Source organism: Scophthalmus maximus, chromosome 8, assembly GCF_022379125.1.
Source record: "Scophthalmus maximus strain ysfricsl-2021 chromosome 8, ASM2237912v1, whole genome shotgun sequence".
In the NCBI taxonomy this organism is placed as follows: Eukaryota; Metazoa; Chordata; class Actinopteri; order Pleuronectiformes; family Scophthalmidae; genus Scophthalmus; species Scophthalmus maximus.
This window is the reverse complement of record NC_061522.1, coordinates 13,859,256-13,882,519: the sequence shown is the minus strand read 5'-3', so window position 1 is coordinate 13,882,519 and position 23,264 is coordinate 13,859,256. Positions and strand designations below refer to the sequence as shown.

The following is a 23,264-nucleotide window of genomic DNA, read 5'->3' as shown; positions in this document are numbered from 1 at the left end:
AAAGCAGATCAGAAAACAGTACAACAATAACCTCTGACTTTGTATTAACTTCCGATTGTACGGACAGTGCTGTTGTGTTTTCTTATTTGCACTCCGTGGTTTGCACTGCCACCGTACTGATCACACGTCTTTCCCGACCTCCGCTGTCTGTTCAACCTCCATCTTATCTAGGCTGGTGAGACGCTGAGCAGGAGACTCGATGTCGGAAAATGTTTCACTGTCACGTGTGGTTCATTTATATTCATATCTCCAACAGGCACAAGTTGCAAAGACATGCTGCAGGCAGGCTGTGGCTGTGTCATGTCAGACAGACGAATCAGCAGCACAAAGGCCTCTATGTTCCTCAACAAAAGCCGATGGATTCTGGTGTTTTTTGAACTCACTTTTCTCGGGGAAATAATACGCCCAAAACAGAGTCTAAACCATCAGTTATACTGTACCTGTCTGCATTTGCGTTTCTCAGCCAGAAAGAAGTAAGGATGTTGTCAGGACGCCCGTGTCCCTTCAGCTTCAGGTGTGTGTGTCTGTGGTTTGTAGCGTCTGTGTCTGTAAACCTCACACACACACACGCACTACCACAAGTTTCTGTCACAGCACAGGAAAGGCAGCCTCCTCCTACTTTAAACGTGCAAGTCTGCTACTGATGCAAGCACATACTAGCAGGTTTGCTTGTTGCAGCTGTGCTTTGGATTCGTCTTCTACCATTTAATTCTCCTTCAAGTGAGGTAAGCCGTTTTACGATTATGAAATGAATCTCTGAACTACAGCTCTAGTGTTTCACTGTGGCTTCAACTTTCGTTGGTGAAGCTGTAGCCACAGTGAAACACTGGTTGGAATTTCTCTCGTGGGCTGTGCTGCAAACATGAGGTCGTTGCTGGTGGAAATTTAAGCAGCACGAGGACAAACGATTGATTTATTGGTTAGTTTTAGCGTTGAGTGTGTTCTTTGGAGTAATGAGTACAGTAAGGGGAAAGTTTAGTTTGTTATTCCATGCAGCCGTGTGCATGTGTCTCCCTGCTGACATTTGGGTTTTTTGGCAGACAGTGCAAATGACAGATTAGCACCTTTCAGTTTTTAAAGGTGCGTGTGTATAAATCTGAATTCAAAGTCTGGTGTATCCTGTTTCACACCGGAAATTTACAGCTCAGATCGGTATATTCCACAGAGGCCGTTGCCTCCATTTTCATTACCAATTTTTTTTCACGTTGTAGACTCAACTCCCTTTTTCTTCTTCTTGTCTCTTCACTCTGTGTCCCTCAGGGTCAGAGGTCAATCTGAGCCACAGCAGCAACATGTCTGAGTCCGCCAAGCCCCACCACCCCGGTCCTCAAGTCAAGGGGGAGAAACCCCATGGCGGCGACTTCAGCTACGTGGGCATCGATGCCATCCTGGAGCAGATGAGGAGGAAGGCCATGAAGCAGGGTTTCGAGTTCAACATCATGGTTGTGGGTGAGTTTCACATGCACTTCTGCGCCACTTAATAAAGACACTTCCTCAGTCAGTTCTGCTTCAGTTTTAATCAATACACTAAACAGACAGGTGTCTAGCTGGAACACAAAAAAACACAGCACTGAATAATCTTACTAATTCTTTTAAATGTTACATTACATCGTTATAATTTGAAAAGCAAAAAGAAAAGACAGTTTTCAGTCCCCTTGAATTTCATTTGTGTTATTGTTTCATATTGTTCACCCTTAGCTTGTCACCCAATTAAGTTCATATGCCAATTTAAAGAAATAATTCATCTTCATTGGCATAATTTAGTGCCAATGCATAATGTAGAGTGAAGATAGGACAGGGACAGGAGCTCACGTGATTGAATCAGTGTTGACATATTTTTATATTTAGACAGAATTAGAATCTGTCCAAAGTGATTTTAAGGCACATAAACTTTACCACAATTAAATCATACTTTTGTTGCCATGACTTGAAATTTCATGACGTAAAAGATTACCCGACGCTGAACTTGACATTGATCTTGATTGCGCATCAATGTTATATATACAGTATATGGATAAAATGCTAAAATCAAAACTGACAGATTTATCCAAGAGGACTTTTAGCTGTAATTGCTTCCAAATGTCTTATGTTTACAACAGTTATTGACTCAGTATTGAATTTAACAACATCAAAAGAAAAAGATCAAATGGTGACCCTTTCAATTTTGGCTACAATAACAATAAAAAATGCAATTACACACACACACACACACACACACACACACACACACACACACACACACACACACAGTACGCATCTTGTCAGGATGCCGTACACACATTGCTTAGTCTGCAGATTCTCTGCCCTAGAAACAAAAATGTTTAATTCTTTTCCTTAATTACAGATTTCTTGACACGCCTCATGTCCTTTGATGCAGTCATAAAAAGCAAAGAAATAAATGTTTGCTTCTACTCCAGTTTGTCTGTGAAGGGTCAGCCAGCACGGTGCCTTTACAAACAGGCTCTTTTTTCGTTGTGTCCACGTTTTGACAAACACACAAACACACTCAAGTGAATATAAAGAGGCTGTCAGGTTGAGAAAAGTGGTATAATGACGGCAATTACTCTGACAAGCCGAAGCGCACGCTCCTGAGGGAGCACTCACACCTCCTCAGAGCGCTGCAACACAGCGCCAATTAGCTGCCATCGTCATGCACTTGCATACACACACACACACACACACACACACACACAGCCACGCCAGGATAGTATCTTTGTACTTGCATGCAGACTGGCACATCTGAAAGAAAAAAACTAATCCATGCCCATATTATCTTCTGTCAGAATGTGTTTTTATCACAAACACAGATATAGCGCCTCAGCAAAATGCCGAATTCGAGTTTTTTGTTTGTTTGTTTATATTGGCATATTGGTATTTACTGCATACTGTGGTTTGCTCTCAGGCCCTGGAGGGCAGTTTTTTGTGTTGTGCACACAGCGAAACGGCATGTCGGCACATCTCCAAGGAGACGTTCCCTAAACATGACAAACACAAATGTGTTGCACATGGTCTGATAGTGTTCATCAAAAGAAGCAAATGGATTTATAGCTGTCACGGGAAAGAAGTGAAAATGTAAGACTTGAGTTTTTAGTGAGAAGGTGGAGACGACATTACTCACTGTTTATTTTGTGGGAGTAAACAAAGTAAAAACTCTGTCTCTAATCTTTCTCAGACGTGCGACTCGGTTTTCATCATTGTTGCAGGCAAAGTGCACACCGACATCACATGTATCCACTTGTAGTGCTCCGACACCTTAAGGACAAATGAAACCTGTGTCATCGATGATATATAACACTGTTGTGAAATAACACTTTTATCCTGTGTGGACTGGAACGGAATACAATCAAGGAGAAGAATGATGAGTTTAAATCAGCATGAGGTAATTTTTGATTGCCACAGGGAACTTTGACAGACAACCCAACAAGCTCTTCTGGCTAATGTGTTTGCAAAAACTTGCCTAACACCTCATTGAGGTCATGTTTCTGACTGTGTGGCCAGTACTGACAAGCCTTTTACACTTGGTCCAGGAAACCCTATTTGGCATGGTATATTTTTTATTTTTTTTATTTTTTATGTTTTGCAGTAAAGTTCCTTTTTTTCTGTTCTGGGTCTAATTTGTCTTTACCTGTTTCCTTATTCAAAGAAGTAATAGAGTGAAAAAGAGAAAGCAGCCATAACACAGGGTAGAAATTAGACTATTGAAGTTCTAATAAAGTTTTCTCTGGCTTACAGAGTTGTCTCTCGGATGGTTGACGAGGACGTGAAAGGTTAAAGCATCTGTGGTCGTGGCCCTGTCCCTTGTGGTCTCCTCAATGAGATGCATTTGCCTAATCCTTGCCCTCAGCACAAAGCAGGGAGGGCAGCCAGGGTGTCTTATTGTGTGTGTGTGTGTGTGTGTGTGTGTGTGTGTGTGTGTGTGTGTGTGTGTGTGTGTGTGTGTGTGTGTGTGTGTGTGTGTGTGTGTGTGTGTGTGTGTGTGTGTGTGTGTGTGTGTGTGTGTGTGTGTGTGTGTGTGTGTGTGTGTGTGTGTGTGTGTGTGTGGGGTCTATACAGTACATCTGTCCTCTTGACCTCCACAGCTTGCTTGTCTGACCCTGCAGCTGTCTTGCTATGCTCCCAGTCCATCAACACACACACACTCTCTCTTTCTCTTTCTCTCTCTCTCCCTCCCTCCACACATTCCAGACATTAAAAAATGTCATATGCATATTCAATGTCCCTTTTTGTTGTTGAGAAAAACCATAAAAGAAACTAGTGTGTGTGAATTGAACGAGGCTTTTGGCTTCAATGGCTTTGCTCTCGTGACTGTCTCGGGTTAAAACCACCAGCGAATGTGATCCCAGTTTCTCTGACTCTTGTGTGTTTTTGTGTATGTGTGTGTGTTTTTTTTCCTGTTCAGGGCAAAGCGGCCTGGGGAAGTCCACCCTGATGAATACCCTGTTCAAATCCAAGGTGAGCCGTAAATCTGTCCTGCCCAACCCAGAGGAGAGGATCCCCAAGACCATCGAGATCAAGTCCATCAGTCACGGTTAGCCATTGCTCTCGTTCAGTAGCCTGCAGCCTGAATCGGTTTCCTGCTGCTTTATCATACTTTTGCTGTGTGTGTGTGCACATGCATGTGTTCGTGAGTGCGTGTGTGTCCAAACCCCCCCCCCCCTAAAGAAATAACTCCTTTCCATCCAGATATTGAGGAGAAAGGAGTGAGGATGAAGTTGACAGTAATCGACACTCCTGGCTTTGGAGATCACATCAACAATGAAAACTGGTGAGCTGAGGTTACTCCGTAGCTGTAACCTATTTCCTTGGTTGCATTTGTACAGTTAATTCAGTCCACATGGTTACGGAAGATAATTAGGATAAACTATGAAAATTTAAAGATTAAAGTCAATTAATGTTTAAGAATATATCAAACTAATATCGTGGCATGCACCTCTACAAAATGCCTTGTGTAGATATAGATATGTTTTTCATTTCGTCATCAAAAAATTCTTGTCCTCATTTCATTTAAATATGAAAAAATTATTATTAATGATTTGTCCAGGCTTAGCAGCTATTTACAAAAAAACTATGTACTTAATGATTAAAATCATAAATCATGAACTAATGATTTTAATTAAAAATTCACACATAATGTCTCAAATTAAATTTGTTTTTGCTTCACTAACATGTTATATGTAACCTAGAAGGAAGCTAAGTACAAATAGTGGCAAAAGAGAACAAAAGATCTCCATGAATATTGCACTACTGTACCACACTATTTGTTCAGCTACTGCCATAGCTTGAATAGTAGGCAGTAGTTTTGTCAGCTCAAACAAACCTGTACCTCCTTCATTCTAAAACTGTTTCCCTTGTCAGCTGGCAGCCCATCATGAAGTTCATCAATGACCAGTATGAAGCCTACCTGCAGGAGGAAATCCACATCAACAGGAAGAAGAGGATCCCAGACTCCAGGGTGCACTGTTGCATATACTTCATTCCTCCCACAGGCCACTGGTAAGATAAGGCATCAAAGAGACGCACATTCTTCTGACTAAGTGCACCACGTTTTGTTCCTCATCCCACTCGGTTTCTCCCACAGCTGCAGAGATGAATCAGGCCTTCTGGGAATCTTCCCCTTGACCTACTGTCTTTCCACAGACCTTTTAACCGTGTCTTTCTCCAGCTCCTCTTTTTTTTTTTATGTCTCTCTCCGGCGAGCACATGTGGAACTCATTCTCTCCTCACAGGCTCTAAAGTGTCACTTGAAGAGTCAGATTTCACAAAAAGAAACTGGACTCCACAGTTCTCACAGTTGAGAGCGGTAGAGAGACGGTGAAACAACTACCCAGGATGTGGAGAGATGAAGAGATGGTAGTGGTAGAGTTGATAAGAGGCTTATTGATAAGTGTATTCACAGTTTAAAATGTGATCTTAAGATGATTTTAAAACTTATGTCCTAATTTATTGCATTGCCGTGCCTAAATGTATCTTTCTGCTGAATTTGGATTTGGATAAGCTGCTGCATCAAAGGTCTGGATTTGATTATAGGTTTATCTGGTGAACAATGCCTTTCTTGGTCATCTGGAACATGTTTGCCATTGTTTAACAGAGGGATGGAACTCCGGCAGACCCATTTTTGGGTCGAATCCTACATGACAGTGGTCACACACTAAGCTTATTTTAATGAGCTCGCACAAGACTAGATTTGGATCCCAGAAAAAAGATTATCCTTGGAAACACACAAGAACATTGAATGCAACGAACAACACAATACGTGCCAGGATCATTATAATGTTGACGGTAATTATGTCGTAATTTTGCACAAGAAAATGTGCTAGTAAATTAAATGAAGGCAGACTTTGCAGAATCAAAACCAGTCCTGTCCAAAGTGACCTGACGCTGTCCTGGTAAAGCACATGTCTCTTGTTACACGACCAGGTGGAGGCTGTTTGCTTCACTTCCATGACGTTCGCTTCGGTTTCGCTTTACTAATAATGAGATGATACGAACCACATTTCTCCTGCTGCTTTGTCAGTGATTTGGGTCCATTTTTTTAATCTCCCGGTCGACTCTGAAATCAGTTTGATTCAGCAGCGATGCGTGGCGTGTCCTCGTGTGCACTGCAGGGTCAAGGGGGGGAAGTGCTGCAACCGTTGCGGACAAACACCGAGTCTCAAGAGTGTTTGTGGTTGATAGAGGCGGCTTGATGGGGGCACTGTGTTGTACACAAGTACATAAAAGCGCACACAACGCTCGTGTGCGCCGACTGGTAGCACACGCCCCTTCTCCAGTTATCTGACCGTGTATCTCGGTGACGGCTGCGTCCACTGCTGCTTCATGTTTCTGCGCACTGGTCGCTCAACAGTTGTCCACTTGAACCTTCTCTCTGAGTGGGGGATGACATGTGTGCGCCCCGATGTTTGACATGCCCCCTCATCATCTGCTCTTGTCACCACAGCTGCTGCTTGCAGAGCGCGCGCGTGTGTGCGTGTGCGTGTGTGTGTGTGTGTGTGTGTGTGTGTGTGTGTGTGTGTGTGTGTGTGTGTGTGTGTGTGTGTGTGTGTGTGTGTGTGTGTGTGTGTGTGTGTGTGTGTGTGTGTGTGTGTGTGTGTGTGTGTGTGTGTGTGTCTGCTCCCCTGTTCATGTAAAGCTGTGCGGGGAGTGGACACCAGCGGGCAGTGGGCATGCTAACACTTGTAAAACGACACTCATGTGGATCCCCTGAATGTGTTTGTGTATCATTTTTTGCTTACAGCTGCACAGTTCAGCAACACACAAGTCACTGTCAGATTTTTCCCTTCATTGTGAATCTGTACTGCTCCCCCCTTTCAGCTGCTGTATCCTCAAACATTGTCCTTTCAGTATCCACACACACACACACACACACACACACACACACTTAGGCACACTTTACTGAAACACAAAAAACATTTTAAAAAAAAGCACTATAATTATAAAAAACAAAGATGCAAACATCTGTCAGGAAGTGGTGTCTTCCTTAGAGTCAACCAGAGAGTTGTAGGCATGAAAACAAAGGAGACATCTGTTGCAGCTACAGTTTCAGCCTGGCATAGAGACGAATACAGTAAAATACAGATTTTCAAGTATGTATGTTTGCATATGTTTAGGGGAGAGTGGGTGATTTTCCATGTGCAGAAAAAACTAGCTTGAACCTTAAACTGCAACATAATAGCTCTCCAGTTTGTGGTTGATACGTTTTGTTGTCTTCCCACACATTTTGTTCTGGTTCATAAAAAAAAAGAAAAAAAAAAAGAAGAAGTGATGGAAAAATTCAGAAAACACTTTTTCCTTTTTTTTCATTTCACAAAATAACACCAGTTGAAGTTTCAAATTAGGGCCTGTTACCAATTACACAGACATGATGCCAAAAGCCTCTGGATGCCTCTGCTGTGCGACCACCATCCAAGAATGACAGGCAGGAACAACTGACAGAACTTCCCTGGTAGCTCTTTGAGGCCTATATCATTGGGGATATCATGTTTTTCTTTTTTTCTTTCATTGTCTTGTTTGAGGCATCTCAAATACCAGTTTGTATTTACAGAGGCCCTAATGTAATTTGCATGTCAGCAATTTGCCTTTCAGGTCGCTTCTGTGGTTTCCGATAGACGAGCAGTGCTCATGAAGCAGAACGGCGTCTTGGCATCAGCAGCCATTTCCGATAATGGCAGAGTCAGCCACACTGTTTTCCCTCTGGGTAGTCTTGTTACTGCCTCATTTAACAATTCCTCCTGAGAAAAGAAAATAAGGGTGCACTTTGACTCTCGTCAAACCCAGAGCTGGTTTTCTGATCTATTATTGAGACGGAAGGCAGAACTCACTGCACTCCGGTGGATTGCTTACTCATCTTCTTATTTGCTCTCACAGAGTTATGCATGCATGTAGGCATATAAATGTACATCTGTGCATGTGTGCATACAAGCATGCATATATGTTTATTTTCCATACAACATATGTTGGCGTGCGAGGATAGATGTGCGCAAGGCTCAGTCATGCACATGATGTAGCACACTTACCTATTTGTATATTCTTGCATCTGTACATGCACAGTTTGTGTGTGCAGTTATGTCATTTGTATCTGATAAACATCCGCACAGAGAGATGATCAACTATCGAACTCTGGGCTTTTCTTTTCTTTCATCCCTTGCTCTCCCGCCTCTTTGCTGCCCTAAGCATGAAAAATGCATCGGCCCTAATGCTCTCTCTTAACTTTATATTTCGGTTGAATGCGTCACTTACTGTGTCGTCTCTCTTTACCTCTATGCATCTTTGTTTTTCTCTTCCTTCCCTGTCTCTCTCTCTCATTCGCTCTCTCGCTCTGTGTATCACATGCTCCGCTGTGTTTCATCTTACGTTCACGGTGATATGGCCGTCACTCACTGAGGCGAGCCAGCCAGGCATCTCCTGCAGCTGCTCCTGGCTCTTTGAACCAGGCCGGCCTGGTTTGGGCTGGGGCTAATTGGAGGGCACAGCAGACAGTGTGAGGGGAGGCTGTCTGGAGGAGCAACTGGAGGCGGGGTGAAGACAGAGAAGACGCACAGAGCAGAGAGAAATCAGGAACAGCACTGATACCAGGCCAGAGTTGATTATTGCCTTATCATGGGGTCATCATAAAGCTGTTACATGGGGGGGGGGGGGGCAACGTCATAAGAAAAACATGCAGAGAAAATACTTTAACCAAATTTGAGTTGAACAAAACCAGAATATTAAGGCCAAATGTGAGACAGCAAACAAAGACCTGCATTAAACCGACTGTTTTATGCATCAATCCTGCAGTTCACTGAAATCACACCTAGCAGAGCGTGACAGGAAAAGGGTTATTTCAGTGAGAATAGGAAACAGGAGCACATGTTAATGCGATATGATGAGTGTCAATGTCAGAAGCCAGGGTGGGCTGCTGCATGTATCGGAGTAGACCATGATCGCCCCCTTGTGGTTTCTGTGTGCCATTACATCCGCTTTTTAGGATTACGAATGCCATGCCTGCCAGAAAACATTTCTTTACTCAGATGTAAAAGCAACATCTTTTCATCCATGATGTTGATGACTCCACGCTGACTTTTTGCCCAAAGCTCTCTGGGGAAAAAAAGGGCAAAAGCTGAATGAATCTGCACTGTTGAGAGTTGAAATGTTCTCCTTCTTTCTCGCAGGCTGGCGCCAACCTGCAGATTTTTTCCGAGCATCCACACAGCAACACAGAGGCAGCAGATACATTCATACATTACAGTTGAAGTTGTCCTCTCTCTCCTCCTACAGTCTCAGGCCTCTGGATGTGGAGTTCATGAGGCGACTCAGCAAGGTGGTCAACATCGTCCCCGTCATCGCCAAGGCTGACACACTCACCCTGGAGGAGAGGGACTTCTTCAAACAGACGGTGAGTGGTGCCAGGCATCGTAAACAAAGGCCATCTGGACAAACCCACACTGTGCATTAAAAGTCCTGCTTTGCTCCAGACAGAAGCATTTAAGAACTATTTATTTGAAGCATTTATTTACTGGGAAAGTTCCCCAACTCCTGAGTCTGGCACATTATGAGAAGGGGAATCTCTGCCCGGTTGCCAACTGAGCAGACGGGCCCTTCATTACTAGTGAATTACTGGGCGACTGTACGAGTCAGCGAAGTACAGAGAGGTCGACACTGCGATGCATGGGAAAGAACACGAAACCTCTGAGACATGAACAGAATTGAAGAAGTTACAAGGTAGCATTTAATTAAGTGATGAGCATTCATCATTAAGTTGGTCCACCGCATCAGTCAAAACTGAAATATCTCAAAGGATCGGCAGTGCCCAAGTGATGTATCCTAATTACTTAGTGATCCCCTGATCTTAACTCCGGTGCCACCATGAGGTCAGCCTTTTAGATTTTTTGTGGAATGTCTGAATTACTATTTGATAGACTGCCATGTAGTTTGGTACAGATCTCCGTGGCGTCCGGAGGATTTATTATTTTAACTTTATTGATCCCTGATTTTTGACGACATTGTTGTTCCATTCTGTGGCTGTTACTTGGTATGCTACGAAAGTCTCACTCATAGCAAACTGACACACTATGAGACTCCTCGGGCCTCACAGCCATCAGCTCCTTATCATGGCTTCCCCCGCTACCACAGACTCTTGCTCCACCTGGCTGGAGTCTTAAACTGTCTCCGCCAGCTCCCCTCCTCGGTGTGTTGCCGTTGGATAATCCTCAGTCCGCAGGAGGCAGACAGCCACTCGCCTCCTTCCATCATTTCCTTCATCTCTCCCCGTCCCTCCTTCCAAGAATACGGACTTCTCTAAGAGCTTTGTTCGTTTTTGAGAGGTGGAAGCACCATGGGTGTCTTGGCTTCAATTTCACCCCCGGTGCCTGTAACGCCGCCCAATAAGCATAAAGCAGGGATTTGACCAGGCCCTGGCAGTGAAAGGAAGCTGCAGGGCTTGTTGCCGAACTGTTCTGGTTGGCCGCACATGCTCTATATGACCCTGAAGACTATTGACTAAAAGCCTATTGTGCCAAATTTTGTCTCATTTTTCCTTCAGCAACTTGACATGCAAACAGTGTTAGAGGTTTTATTATGTTTTTTAAATTTTTTTATTAAATGTTGGGCCTCAGTATGTCCAGCTGTGAGTGTCTGGTCACATTCCTCCAACCAACACTTGATGTGGCTTCTTTGTAGAATTGTGTTGGGTTTGCATCCTATAATGTAGCCCTGAGAAAGCTTCCAAGGATAAACAATGAAATGTTTGATCGAGGACCAAGTGGAAATTGTCAGAGTAGTAATTGTGGGAGTGAACAGTCATTCATTAAATGGACATTTCTCCCAGAAGGTTGTCCGTCTATTTTCTGCGCCTGTGCCTGAGTTTCAGTCATTATAAAGGCATACTGTATATACACAGAGTATTCGGGTGGCCAATTTATAAGCCCTACCTCTGTTGGATTTTTCTTTTTCCCAAAGAGCGGTTAACCTCCACGTTAAGTCCTCCGTGTCAGAGGATATTAGGGACCAATTTGTGTCACCACCAGGCAGTATAACATAACCAAGTATTTACTGAAGTACCCAGAGGGTATTCTCAGGGGATATTCTATTCAAGTTTCTGGCCCAAATTTAAAAGCTGGATGTAAAAAGACATCAAGTGTATGTGCTTGGTACTGTGACTGATTGACTTGGGTGCTGGCCGCCGGCTGAGTGCTGGGAACAGGAGATGACGGATGAAGGGTTTGGACCAGACTGATCTGATTCCCCTCTTTTCACTCTGTCTCTCATCTCTCGTTATGGTTAATTTTTGTCTCAGTGCAAAAGATGATTTAGACATAAAAGACAAATTTTGAGAGTCAAAATACTGCTTTGTGCTTTTGTATTGTATGTTTAGCCAGTTTGACTTGATGTGTCTTTGAGCTACTGTGTTTTTTGCTTTGTTCAGATTAGAGAGGAGCTGCGAGCCAACGGGATCGACGTTTACCCCCAGAAAGAGTTTGACGAGGACGCAGAAGACAGGATGATCAATGACAAAAACAGGGTTCGTTCACAGTGTCAGTTCAGACACAGCACAGCAGCCACACTATCAGCACATCACATAGCAATAACAAGAGTGTAATTTACATGCTCAAATCTAAGCCTTTAATACGTGTCAGTTCTTCGTTCTGTCTCCGGTTTTTGTTTTTTTTTATCTTACAAGCCCTGATTGGCACAGGAAAATGAAAAAAATCAATTGCAACATCTTGTTGTATTGAAACAACAAATCACTGGTTACACTTCAATGACTGTGTGCATGTGTGCACTCAACAGGAGATGATCCCTTTTGCTGTGGTGGGCAGTGACCAGGAGTACCAGGTGAACGGGAAGAGGATTCTGGGGAGGAAAACAAAATGGGGCACCATTGAGGGTAATACACCTATATTCTAACTCTCACACACACACTCACACTCACACACACACACACACACACACACACACACACACCAAGCGTGTTACTTTTCCTACTGAACAGACAGGCCCTTCGACACAATAGAAAATGAGACAGCAGGCAGAGCAATGAATGTTTCCTGAGGGTCTAAACACATACCAGCCATGTTTGCATGTAGCCTCCACTGCCTGCATCAGTTCAAGCTTAAAACCATTCATTTTTTTATTATTATTTCCTAAATATATTCAAGTTTGGCCTAATAACATCTATTAATGTCAATCTGTGCTGTGGAGTTGGTCAATCATTGATGAACTGCTCATTTACACCATTTACACTCTGCCCAGGCCGTCTAACTCTATCACCATTTGATATAATGGTGCCTGGTCAAAAAACAACTCGGTAAAATAACCTCACAATGACATATTCTTATCGTTGGTGTCTTTTGAACGTGTGTGAAGAAACTGCAGCTTTAGAATCCGCCCGGCTGGTGTAAACCGTCTGTTGTTTGACAGCCGGGCGTTTGTTTACACACGTCTCTCTGAGTCTGTTACCACGGAGACGTGTGAGACAGGAGGAAGAGATTTACTGGGACGTTCTGTGTCCGAGGGGGGTTTAACAGGCAGAAACACAATACACACACAAACACACACACACACACACACACACACACACACCACCACACTCACACATGCACACACAAGTACTCTTTGATACAGTTTACATTTGTTGGCTTCTGCTGCAGGCTTGTATCTTATCAAGTGAGTATCCTTACCTCACCCATGAGCGTGAGTTCAAATTGGCTGTTTTTCTTCCTGAAAAGGTTTGACCTTTCAGCAGCCGTACAGTAGCTAGTCTCTCAGCCAGCAATAAGAAATGAACTCCACGGAGCTGCGAGGGGACAGAGGTGAAGTACACCGACTGTGGGACAAATGCCGTCGAAATGAACAATGGCTCCATTCTAAAGTCAAGCAGCAGGAGAGAGGGAACAAGGAAGAGGAGGAGGGAGAGGAAGCTGCTGGGCTGCCACACGGTCGGCAGCCACATCATAAATTAGGCCTCGGAGGACGAGAAGCCAGAAGCAAAGTGTCTATATGTATAACAAGTGGAGGAGAAACTTTTTTTATAAATAATTAAAATTTTTAAGGGGTTGAAGGGACAATTTTATGGAGGGAGTAAAATGAGTGAAATGTGCACTCCTTTTACTCCCTACTATAAGAACATTAAAAGTTCTTATAGTAGGACATTAAATGTATATGTTCTACTATAAGGACGTTCTCAGGAGTAGAACGGGGAGATACCGGCGGTGCAGCTCGTTACAAGTTAGTAATGTGTTCCCTCGACGCCACTAATCAGTCCTCACAGAGCCAGCAGTCATTCCACTCTCCTCCTCTCAAAGAGAATTTAATTTCCTGCCCCTGGATTTCAAAGCTTTACATAAATAGCACCCTCCTCCTTTTTTTTTTCATTTACACTCTTGACATAATCTATAATTCAAACATGTGTTAGTCCAGCTCTACTGGAGGCACCGGCAGCGTGTCACGGGGAGTTTGTTAAAACGTCTCACTTAAAGTGTTCCAGTACAGGGAGAGAGAGAAGTGGAGGAGTGCGTTATCTTGGCTTAATAAAATTGCCGGAGATGTCATGTAAGACCATGCCCCTTCATTTGACTCGTGAGCAACACTGACATCAAGTGGCGGGATGAGGAATTGCAAATGATCAATGAATAAAGGGGGTTTGAGTTGTCTCGTGATTTAATTATTGAAAGCCCAGATTTTATCTTGATTATTGCACATAATCAGTCAGTCAGGATTGTTTTGAGTGTTTTGGAAGTTACGTTATTCAATTAATGTTTCCTCTTTTCTCTCCTTTCTCTCTTTGCAGTTGAGAACATTGCACACTGTGAGTTTGCTTACCTGCGAGACCTCCTCATCAGGTGGGCTTCCATCGCGCTCTGGTGGATATTTGATGGATTTTATCATACATATTTATGTATATAATCGCATTAAAAGCCTGCTAAGAGCTGGATCTCCTTCTAGATCAGTTACTTTGTTACTCATGTTTTGTTGCTATGATATATTAAAATTGTGATAGTAAGCGGTTAAATGTATTTCTTATGTTTAAAATGATAATTTCCTCATTTGCTTGTTTTAAGTGAAAACACATATTTACTCAGGTTTTTTTTTGTTCCTCCTCTTTAGTTTGTTGGATATTTGAACCGTAACAGTGCATTGATAGATTTTCAAAGCAGCTGTGGCAGCTTGCTTCCACTATTTCTCAAAATGTTGTATGCCATGTTTCCAAGTGCACTGAGTTGACACATTATTAAAAAATATACACTACAGTGAAACAATAAAATGATATTAACAATTAATGGGGGCTCCTGGGCGTGTCCTCAAGGCGGACACTTTGCAGTAATACAGTCTTCTTTCTTTCAGGACACACATGCAGAACATCAAGGACATCACAGGCAGCATCCACTACGAGGCGTATCGTGTCCGCAGGTTAAATGAGTCCAACGGCCATTTCACCCCTCATCCCACTGTTGAGCCCAAAGCCAACGGTCAGCCCGAGGCGCAGCCCAGCGCCCTGCAGGCCAACGGAGTGGCTGCCCAGCACGAAGCCCTGTCCCACGAGATGTAGAGAGTCCTGTGTGGTGCCAAATTAGGATTTTCAGGACACAGTCAGGCACAAAGGATACACACACACACACACACTCATGCTGTGAAGACCATTGTTGTGACATAGAAGGACTACCTAACCACAGCTTTTAATTTATCAGGAGGTTACACGACACAGGACTCAGTAAATTCCAGCATTTTCCGTCCGTGGGCTCGTTTCTTGTCTTTTTCCTTTTTTTTGCAAGTCTGAGCAAAAATCATGTATTCACTGCAGACCCGCATATCGTACTCCCCCCCCCCCCCCCCCCCCCACACACACATCTGCTTGACTCCCCAACACAATCTACATTCAGGATTGTTTACAATAAAACCATGATCATTGTCATAGCATATTTTTCGGGCATCCGTTGATTGTCGGCTTTGCAACAAAATGTCAACGACTTACAGTAACGATGAAGCAACGGACAAAAGATTTTGATCAGAATAAATTAAAAGATATGGGAAAACGACATCCAGTGGAAAAAGCCTGTGGGGTGCTGTCCACCTTTCCAGGATCTTGGGTTAGCCGGAGGTTTCAAACTGAAGTACAGCATATGATCTGGGGATGTTACAAGATTAGCTCTAAAGTAGAAATAACTGTTAGTGCCACTGGCCTGCGTTGTGTTGTGGTGTATAGTTTTGTATAGATAATCGGGTTAAGTAGGGATATTTAGATTAGTTTTATAGTATTACGGAGGAAGTAAAGATATTGCTGACACCTCTGCACTGCAAAATAAAAAAAAGAAAGCAATAGCAGTGTGGAGCAGCTTTGGTGGAAAGATGAGTCCTCTTGTCATTTTTCCGTTGTGTTATGATGTTTTCAAAACCCTTGGTTGCCAAACCATCCCGTCTCTTTCTATATAATGCCAATATCGTGTAATACAGTCATACCTTGCATTTTACATCGCTCATTTACTTATTGAATTTTTATTGCTGTTGTTCATGGTCTAATACTATTGTATGAGATGGGGTTGTGGAGGAATGTGTGCAACTGTTATCCCATTTTTTTCTGACTGTAAACCAAATAGTCCTTTTTTTCTGTTCTAAAGAGAAGCACATGCAGTACATAGAGTTGATTTATGAATAGGTATTTATGTGTATGTTTAGTGTAATCAGCATTATTCAACTTCCATTCCAGCTGTTGGCTTCCAGAGGTTTGTACGTTTAGCGTTTGTTTTTTGTCGCCTGCATTCATACAGTATGTCCTGCCCTGTTGCTTAGGCTCCACTGTAACTGGTGTCCAAGGAGTTCACCCGCTCGTGAAGTTGTCTGTATTCGTTTATTCAATTTTAATAATTATGACTGATCCTGCCAATAGATAAATGGTTAGAGCAGCGACATTTCCATGACATGCGTAAAGCATTTTATCAAGAGGATTTATTTTCCTTTTTTATTAAGAGGAAGAATTTGTGCCAACAAACTTAAATAACACACATTTACATGATGCCACTGTATTTGTATTATTTGTGAAAAATTATACATTCATGCACACTCACGGGATGTTTTATAGAGGCTACATCTAAATTCATGACTTCCTCATAATTTACCTAACAAACATGGTCAACATTGTTCGTTTTGCCTCTTTAAGTCTCAATAAAAATATTTTCCATACATGCAAAGAGAAGAGAAAACTATTGTCTTTTATCCAGAGAGAGTTATTAGGTTACACTTTGTTTACTGTTGTATAGTTCTTGTGTAATTTGTTATGGTATTATAGATCAAGGTTTTATCTTTGATATGCTATCTCAAAAAAATAAAGATTGATATTTTTATTGTTTAAAGTTGATTCTGTTCATTGTCAATATTATTGTCTATGCTGATGATTCGCTAGGTTGAATTGATTAGGTGGGATTCGCTCAAGTTCTGTTAAATCCAAGCAAAACGTTTCAGCATTTCACCAGTTCGTAACAAATGACAACATTATTTAATTAGTTCAGAACATTTTCTTTTTAACATGTTTTCAAATATCAATATCAAATCTTTTTCTACATTTAATCATTTCAAGTTGATATACTTGAATGTTTCTTGAGGTATTATCTCTTTGAGGAAGGAATTAAACACTAAACCCATTAGTACAGTAAATTTCTAACATTCTGAAATTAAAAACTGACATCACCTGCTTTTCACTTACTTATAACAACATTAACAACGACATAACGGTGTGAGAAATGAAGTACACATTTATGCGTGTACAGAGTTGTTGAACAGTAGCAAAATCTGCGACAGTATAGTGAAACCGTGTGACTAATGCATTTTTATTCTGTGTTACATTTGACATCTGAGCAAATGCAAAAAATTAAAACATTTAATATCTTCATTGAAAAAGAGGTGCATGAAAATATCAGAAGGCACCTTTTCCTTCAAACTATCGTCAGTTGCTCGGCTTGTAATATGCTTAGTTGTGATGTAGTTGTTGAACCTGCACTTGAACTACAGACAGACAACAGCTTATTCTTCTTAAGTTCAGTTCATGTCGGTTTGCATGCAGACAGAATAGAACATGCAGCATGCCACATTCCCGGTACAACCCCAACTGAGAGGACATGTAAGTTTGCCGCTTTCACAGTAGTGTCACACCGTGCTCACAGCGCCGGTTTAATAGGGCTTCTCATTAACACCTCCCATCGCACTCCTTCTCAACTACCCTGTTGGTCGTAACGTGTCGACAGCGTTGTTTGCTCAAGGTCGTCGTCAGCGTCACACTTTCACACATCACAGCTCCTGCTGTGGCTTTACCCGCCATGTCTGTGTTGTAGTCATTGGTCTGAGACGCCATTGTGCCGAGGACGACACCGCCGTGGTGACAAATGAGAAATGGGAAGGTGAGAGACAATGGAAGTTCCATAAAAAGCCGTATCTATGGAGCACTCACCTACCGTAGACACCTTTATGTAAACTGTTTCCCAGGCAGCCGTCCTGAAGCATGACGGTGAGTGATAATGACATCACTGACACTGCTACGACAGTGACACGTCCTCTGATTGGCGCAGGTATGCTATAAGTAGATGTGGTTCCTCTGAGTGTAACCAAGAATTTCACATTTTCTCCCACTTTTCTCCATTTTACATCATATGACACTTGGACGGATGTGTTCAGAACGCCAGACGGATTACCTCATGGCACAAAGAGAGACTGTCTGAGCCAAACTTAGCTTTCAGGGGCTTCGTCTTGAAAGGGCGGATTGTGGGAAATCTGAAATATCTGCAGGGGAAGAAGAAAAGAATCATTTCCAACATATGTATCCTCTTCAAAAAAGAAAAATAGAAAACCTTTGATCAAAGACGCAAAGATTGTGTTAGGCTTATTGCAAATGTGGTTTACAATTTGAAAGCCACTAACAATATTTCTAGGGGTGCAACTCGCCTGTTTTCTCATTTGGTTTATATGTGAAGGAAACCACGGCAACACAAACTCATTTTTCAGCAAATACATTTCGTGAGCAAAAGCACAACCTCTGTACACAAGAGATGGCTGAACTTAAACATTTCCCAATATAAGGAATATAAGCTTAGGAAACTGTTTAAAACTTTTTTTTTTAAATATTTGGGCGAGGATGGTATAAAATGCATCCTTTCAAAAGATAACTTTAAAAAGGATTTAAAAAAAGAAGGAGCTTTTATTTTGAAATGTGTTTTTTTGGAGGGGACAGGCCTTCCACGTGACCAGACCTAATTGGAGGATTGGGAGAGGTTCAGTCAGTATATACAGGCCATGTGCCCACCTGTTCTGTAACAAACAGGAAGTCCTGATGAAATCCTTGTTTTTCTGAAACGCACAGGAAGACTCTTCCAGTAAGCATTTGACTCTTTTCAGCATTTCACTCTTTCACTTTCACTCGGTTTTGTGTCAATTGAGCAGCTAGGTGGCTGGTGTAGTAGCAACAGTAAAGTGTTTTAACTTACTTCGACCAAGTTGGAAACCCTGGTCTTTAATATGAAATAATCTGTTTTTTTTCATCGTCTAATTATCAATCATTTCTGTTTTGTGGAACATTTTAGACAGATTAGGGGGGAAAAAAGGTTAAATCGAATGAAGAAGTGTGTGAATTAGCAACTGTCAAGAGTGTTGGGTTTTCGCATTGCCTTTAATTTGCCTAATCTCAAGCCAGACTCTTAACAAGCTTAATATAAATGGTGATGAGCGTAGAAGTGGACGACTGAGTTAACACACTCCCTGTAATTGTTGTGGTAAAATAACCATCCATCTAATTAGTGCATTTGTGCCATCTTTCATCATCTACAGTGCATGAACACATTAGTTGAATGTGATACACTGCATTAGAGTCACTCGTGTTGTGAAGTTAATTTGTTTTTTTTAATTTTAAATTGAAGTATTTTCATTCATCATAGATTGTTTAAACATTACCGGGTATGCACGCATCTACTCTGGTAGCTGGTCACAAGGTTGTTGTCGACTGTCAACGTAGATTTCACATTGATTTCCAAATTCATATTGAGTCAGTGATAAAAGGCCATTTCAGAATTGGATGTGTTGCGTACAGAGCACTGGGGTAGAATACACATGACGTGTTGAAAACACGTCATATACAAGTTTGTTTTAATTATTTAGAAATAAAGAGTCGAAACCTAACATGTGAAATTACTGTTTGCAATTGATTTTGCATGCAACACACATTTTTCCATTGCATACAGTACCTTAGTTTTAACAGCACGCAACTTTTGACAGACAATGTGGCAGCTATAGCATGACTCATAATCCAGTGAGAAACAACAGCTAGTGATGATGATGCTACCTGAGACTATTCACAGAGTTAGCTCCGCAGGAGGAGCGACATGACTTGTGTTCACAAACGTCAACTGTCAGCAAAGGTTAAACTTGAAGCACAACGTTTGCATAGAAAAAAAAATGTTTCCATGCTGTTTGCCTGCTAATATGTGCTGCTGCTGCCCTGACTGCACAATACTGTATTTTTTTTTTTAAGCTCTCATTCGCTCTCCCCCTGCCATTGCTCATGTCACTGATGACGCAGCGGCTATATTTGTTATAGTGATACCCTGATATTTTGAGGTGATACAGAATGTGTGTTAAAATGCATACTACTTTCTTAACCAATTTAGCTCTACAATTTCAAAATAGCTGTCAAAATGTTTGATCTACTTGATACTTACTACTTGATACCTACCTAGTATAGTTTAATTATGCTCCAAGCAAGCAACTATATTATATGTGATCATTGCTCCACAGATTCATGAGATCTATCAAGTGTACAAGACTCTTTTATTGGATGTTCTTTTGATGTGTGACGTGATAACGGCTCCGATGAAATGTAATACAGCAGCTGGGCTCCTGCTGCTTCTCGCTTCTACAGATTTCCCATAATGTCCAAAGTGATTGAAATACATATAAACGTTAATTCGTACAGAATCGCGTGTTTCAAGTATTCTCCGGTGAGAGTCAGAGTTTGCTGAATTGCAGGACACCTCCAAAGGTCCCAATAATGAGATTCTGTTCTCATCCAGTCATGCTCATCCATTCAATTATTCAGTTTACCTCTTCGCGGGTCTGTGACTTATCACAGCATTATCACAGCATGCAACGGGCGGTAGTTCAGAATGATTTCTTTCTCTAATCATTCCATCAACCAAAGCCAAAGGGATGGCTGAGTGTGAGAGCTTGAACTGGCCTCCTCGGCAGGTCAGACACATCTTTGACGGAGCATCGGCAGCAATCATAAAAGTCTTAGTTTTCTAACAGATACAGTATGTAGAGCGAAGTCATAATAATAGAGGAAACTTCCCCTGGGAGGCTTATATCATGTTTTTTTAGTATTCTCTCAGTAAGAGGATGTTGAGCCGGCACTCGGCTCAGCATACAATACTGGAGGGTCTGAATTAATTAGCCCTTGAACAATATCAGCTACATAGTTTGAAGTCGCATCAGCTCAAACAAAGTAGATGTGAAGAGCTTTTTAAAGCTTGGTGAAATGTCTTTGTCTCTTTCTCTCAGATGGTGAAGCGTTCGGTCTGCAGGCGGCAGGGCTGGGCTCGGTGTTGATGGGTCGGCCGGATTGACCACATCGGTGAGGCAGTTGAAGATCGTCATGGTACGAGTGTGTGGGGTTTTTTTTCTTCCCCCAATGGGGCTTGTTAATAATTCACAAGCTCATAGCTCTTTCAATGGGATGAGAAAAAATGTAAATGGCTCAGCTGTGGCTCCCCTCTTCCCTCCTTCACAGTGCTGCTTTAGAAATATAGAAACTCCTGCCAAATCTTAACAGCAGGTACATTATGAGTCTCAGCTGGATCACATTGCCTAATACATCACTACACTCCAACCCACCACCATATTGTTCCGTGGCGACATGTTACCAGTGTCTTCTGGCAGGAAAACTGTGATGCACAGTTGCACTCTTGTATATAGGAAGAAAGCCAGCATACTGCCATTTTCACCATTGTGGTGTAACAATGCGTTTGCCCTTAATGGCTCTGTCAGATAAAAAATGCGTGCCACATTATTATATGCCAAAAGAAAGATCAGCTTTCCTTGTTCCTTCACTGGCTCTGTCGTTACCAGGCAGAATCCTTCCAGCCAGACAGCCAATGAGCCACCAGGCCAGCTAGACAACCAGACAGCTAATACTTCCAGTCAGCCAGTTCACCATCTGCGTGGTAACCCATCATTTAAGAGAGCCAACGCCTATCTGTGCTGGTGTGGCACCAGTGGCTAGTTGCTTTATTCATTTTCCCAATACACACACACATACACATACACACACACACACACACACACACACACACACACACACACACACACACACACACACACACACACACAAATCGTCAGCCTCTGTCTCCTTTAGAGCTACTTAGACACACACTGAACAGAAGAGAACTCTGTTAAATCTGCCAGTTCCTCCGCCCTGAGCCGTGAAAACAGTCCAAAACAAAAGATCGCTACCCATTGCCCGGCCGACAAGACCCCTGCCTCGCCGTGCAGCGCTTCCAAAATAATCGACGCAAGGTAATTTGCTGGTAATTAATCGCTGATCGTTAATGGCTTTGCATTTATTAAATATGTGCATGCGTCAATTGTGATTTTTGTCATCCCGTTCACTCCAGGCTAGTCAGCGCCTTGTCCTACCGAGTTATTTATGTAAATACAAGCGTGTACATGAAGACATACACAGACTGCTAATATTCTCTAATCCTCTGCCCGATTTACCCTTGAGCCCTGCCAACTCACTCTCCTGGACACAGAGCATGGCGCCCTTGTTTGTTGTTGCTGTATGCTAATGCGCCATATCCATCTGTTCGTTTGCTTAATTTGGATTTTGCTTGTTTCTAGCCATGTTCCCGCCCCTCCTACTCCACCATTCCCTCCCCTTGCCCCCATCTAAACCTCCTGCATCTCCCGTTCCTCCTCCTCCGCCTCCTTGCCATCTCCTCGCTGCTGCTCCGACATCAGGGCGCTCGTCTGCCTGGATGGCGGCCAGCTCTGGCGCTGTCAGGGCTGGGAGAGGAGGAGGGTCTGCCGCCCCTTCCTGCCCGTATGCAAATTGGCCTTGTTTTGATTAAAAGACAGCTGCATATTTCATTAGAGTCCCCGGTGGAGGTGGGAGAGGAGAAGGCATACCTCTCTGGGGAGGCGAAGGTTGTTGAGCTGGAGTGAATGTTGTGGGAGCTGCTGTTTAGTGCTGCTGAGGGGAACAAATAGTGAAGACAAAAGGGCTGCCCAGGGACTGCTTTGGGGTTTAATGGGGCTGACTGACTGGCACATCAGTTAAGACTCAGGCTGATGCGGAGCGCGAGTGAATGTGCGTTGCATGATAACTGAGGCAATTGACAATGAAATATGGACCCCCCATCAGCCTTCAAGGTGCCTTGGCATGCCACCGCAGTTGGATTTCTACCCACTACTGCCAGGCTGCTGAAAGAAAAGAGCAGCCTCGTCCCCTTCTGGGTAATAAAAAGAGAACTGGTCTGTGATGTGGCCATCCTTTTAGTCTGTGGCAGATATGCTGCTCCCTGGGGGGCTTGTTGGAAGAAAAAAAGCATTCCAATCACTTCTTGACAGAAATACATTTATTCCTTTAAAGTTTTCACCTTCGCCAACTGTGTTTGCGTCTTTTCAGTGTTTGGGGGCTTGCTGAGCAATGGCACTATTCATTTATTTATTTATTTATTGTTGTTTTAAGTATGAATTGGTCAGTGGAACTGTGAAAAGGTTATCTTCGTCCTAGTTTGTCCCCCTGCTTCATTCAGTTG

General features: G+C 42.7%; 1 protein-coding gene across 6 annotated transcripts in view; it reads left to right on the top strand.

Moving 5' to 3' along the window:
- Window positions 1-16,825, top strand: part of sept9b (septin 9b) — a 65,719-nt gene extending 48,894 nt beyond the window's left edge. For 5 of the 6 annotated variants that reach the window (XM_035636701.2, XM_035636700.2, XM_035636699.2 and 2 more), the window contains 9 exons: window positions 1,261-1,449; window positions 4,400-4,528; window positions 4,684-4,765; window positions 5,356-5,493; window positions 9,754-9,871; window positions 11,900-11,995; window positions 12,265-12,361; window positions 14,264-14,315; window positions 14,818-16,825. In XM_035636701.2, coding sequence (XP_035492594.1) covers window positions 1,261-1,449; window positions 4,400-4,528; window positions 4,684-4,765; window positions 5,356-5,493; window positions 9,754-9,871; window positions 11,900-11,995; window positions 12,265-12,361; window positions 14,264-14,315; window positions 14,818-15,022 — 1,106 coding nt within the window. In that variant the 3' untranslated portion in view covers window positions 15,023-16,825. Of the gene's footprint in view, window positions 1-569; window positions 726-1,260; window positions 1,450-4,399; window positions 4,529-4,683; window positions 4,766-5,355; window positions 5,494-9,753; window positions 9,872-11,899; window positions 11,996-12,264; window positions 12,362-14,263; window positions 14,316-14,817 lie in introns of those variants that run through there. The other variant, XM_035636703.2, reaches the window with a different exon arrangement.
- Window positions 16,826-23,264: the final 6,439 nt, after the last annotated feature.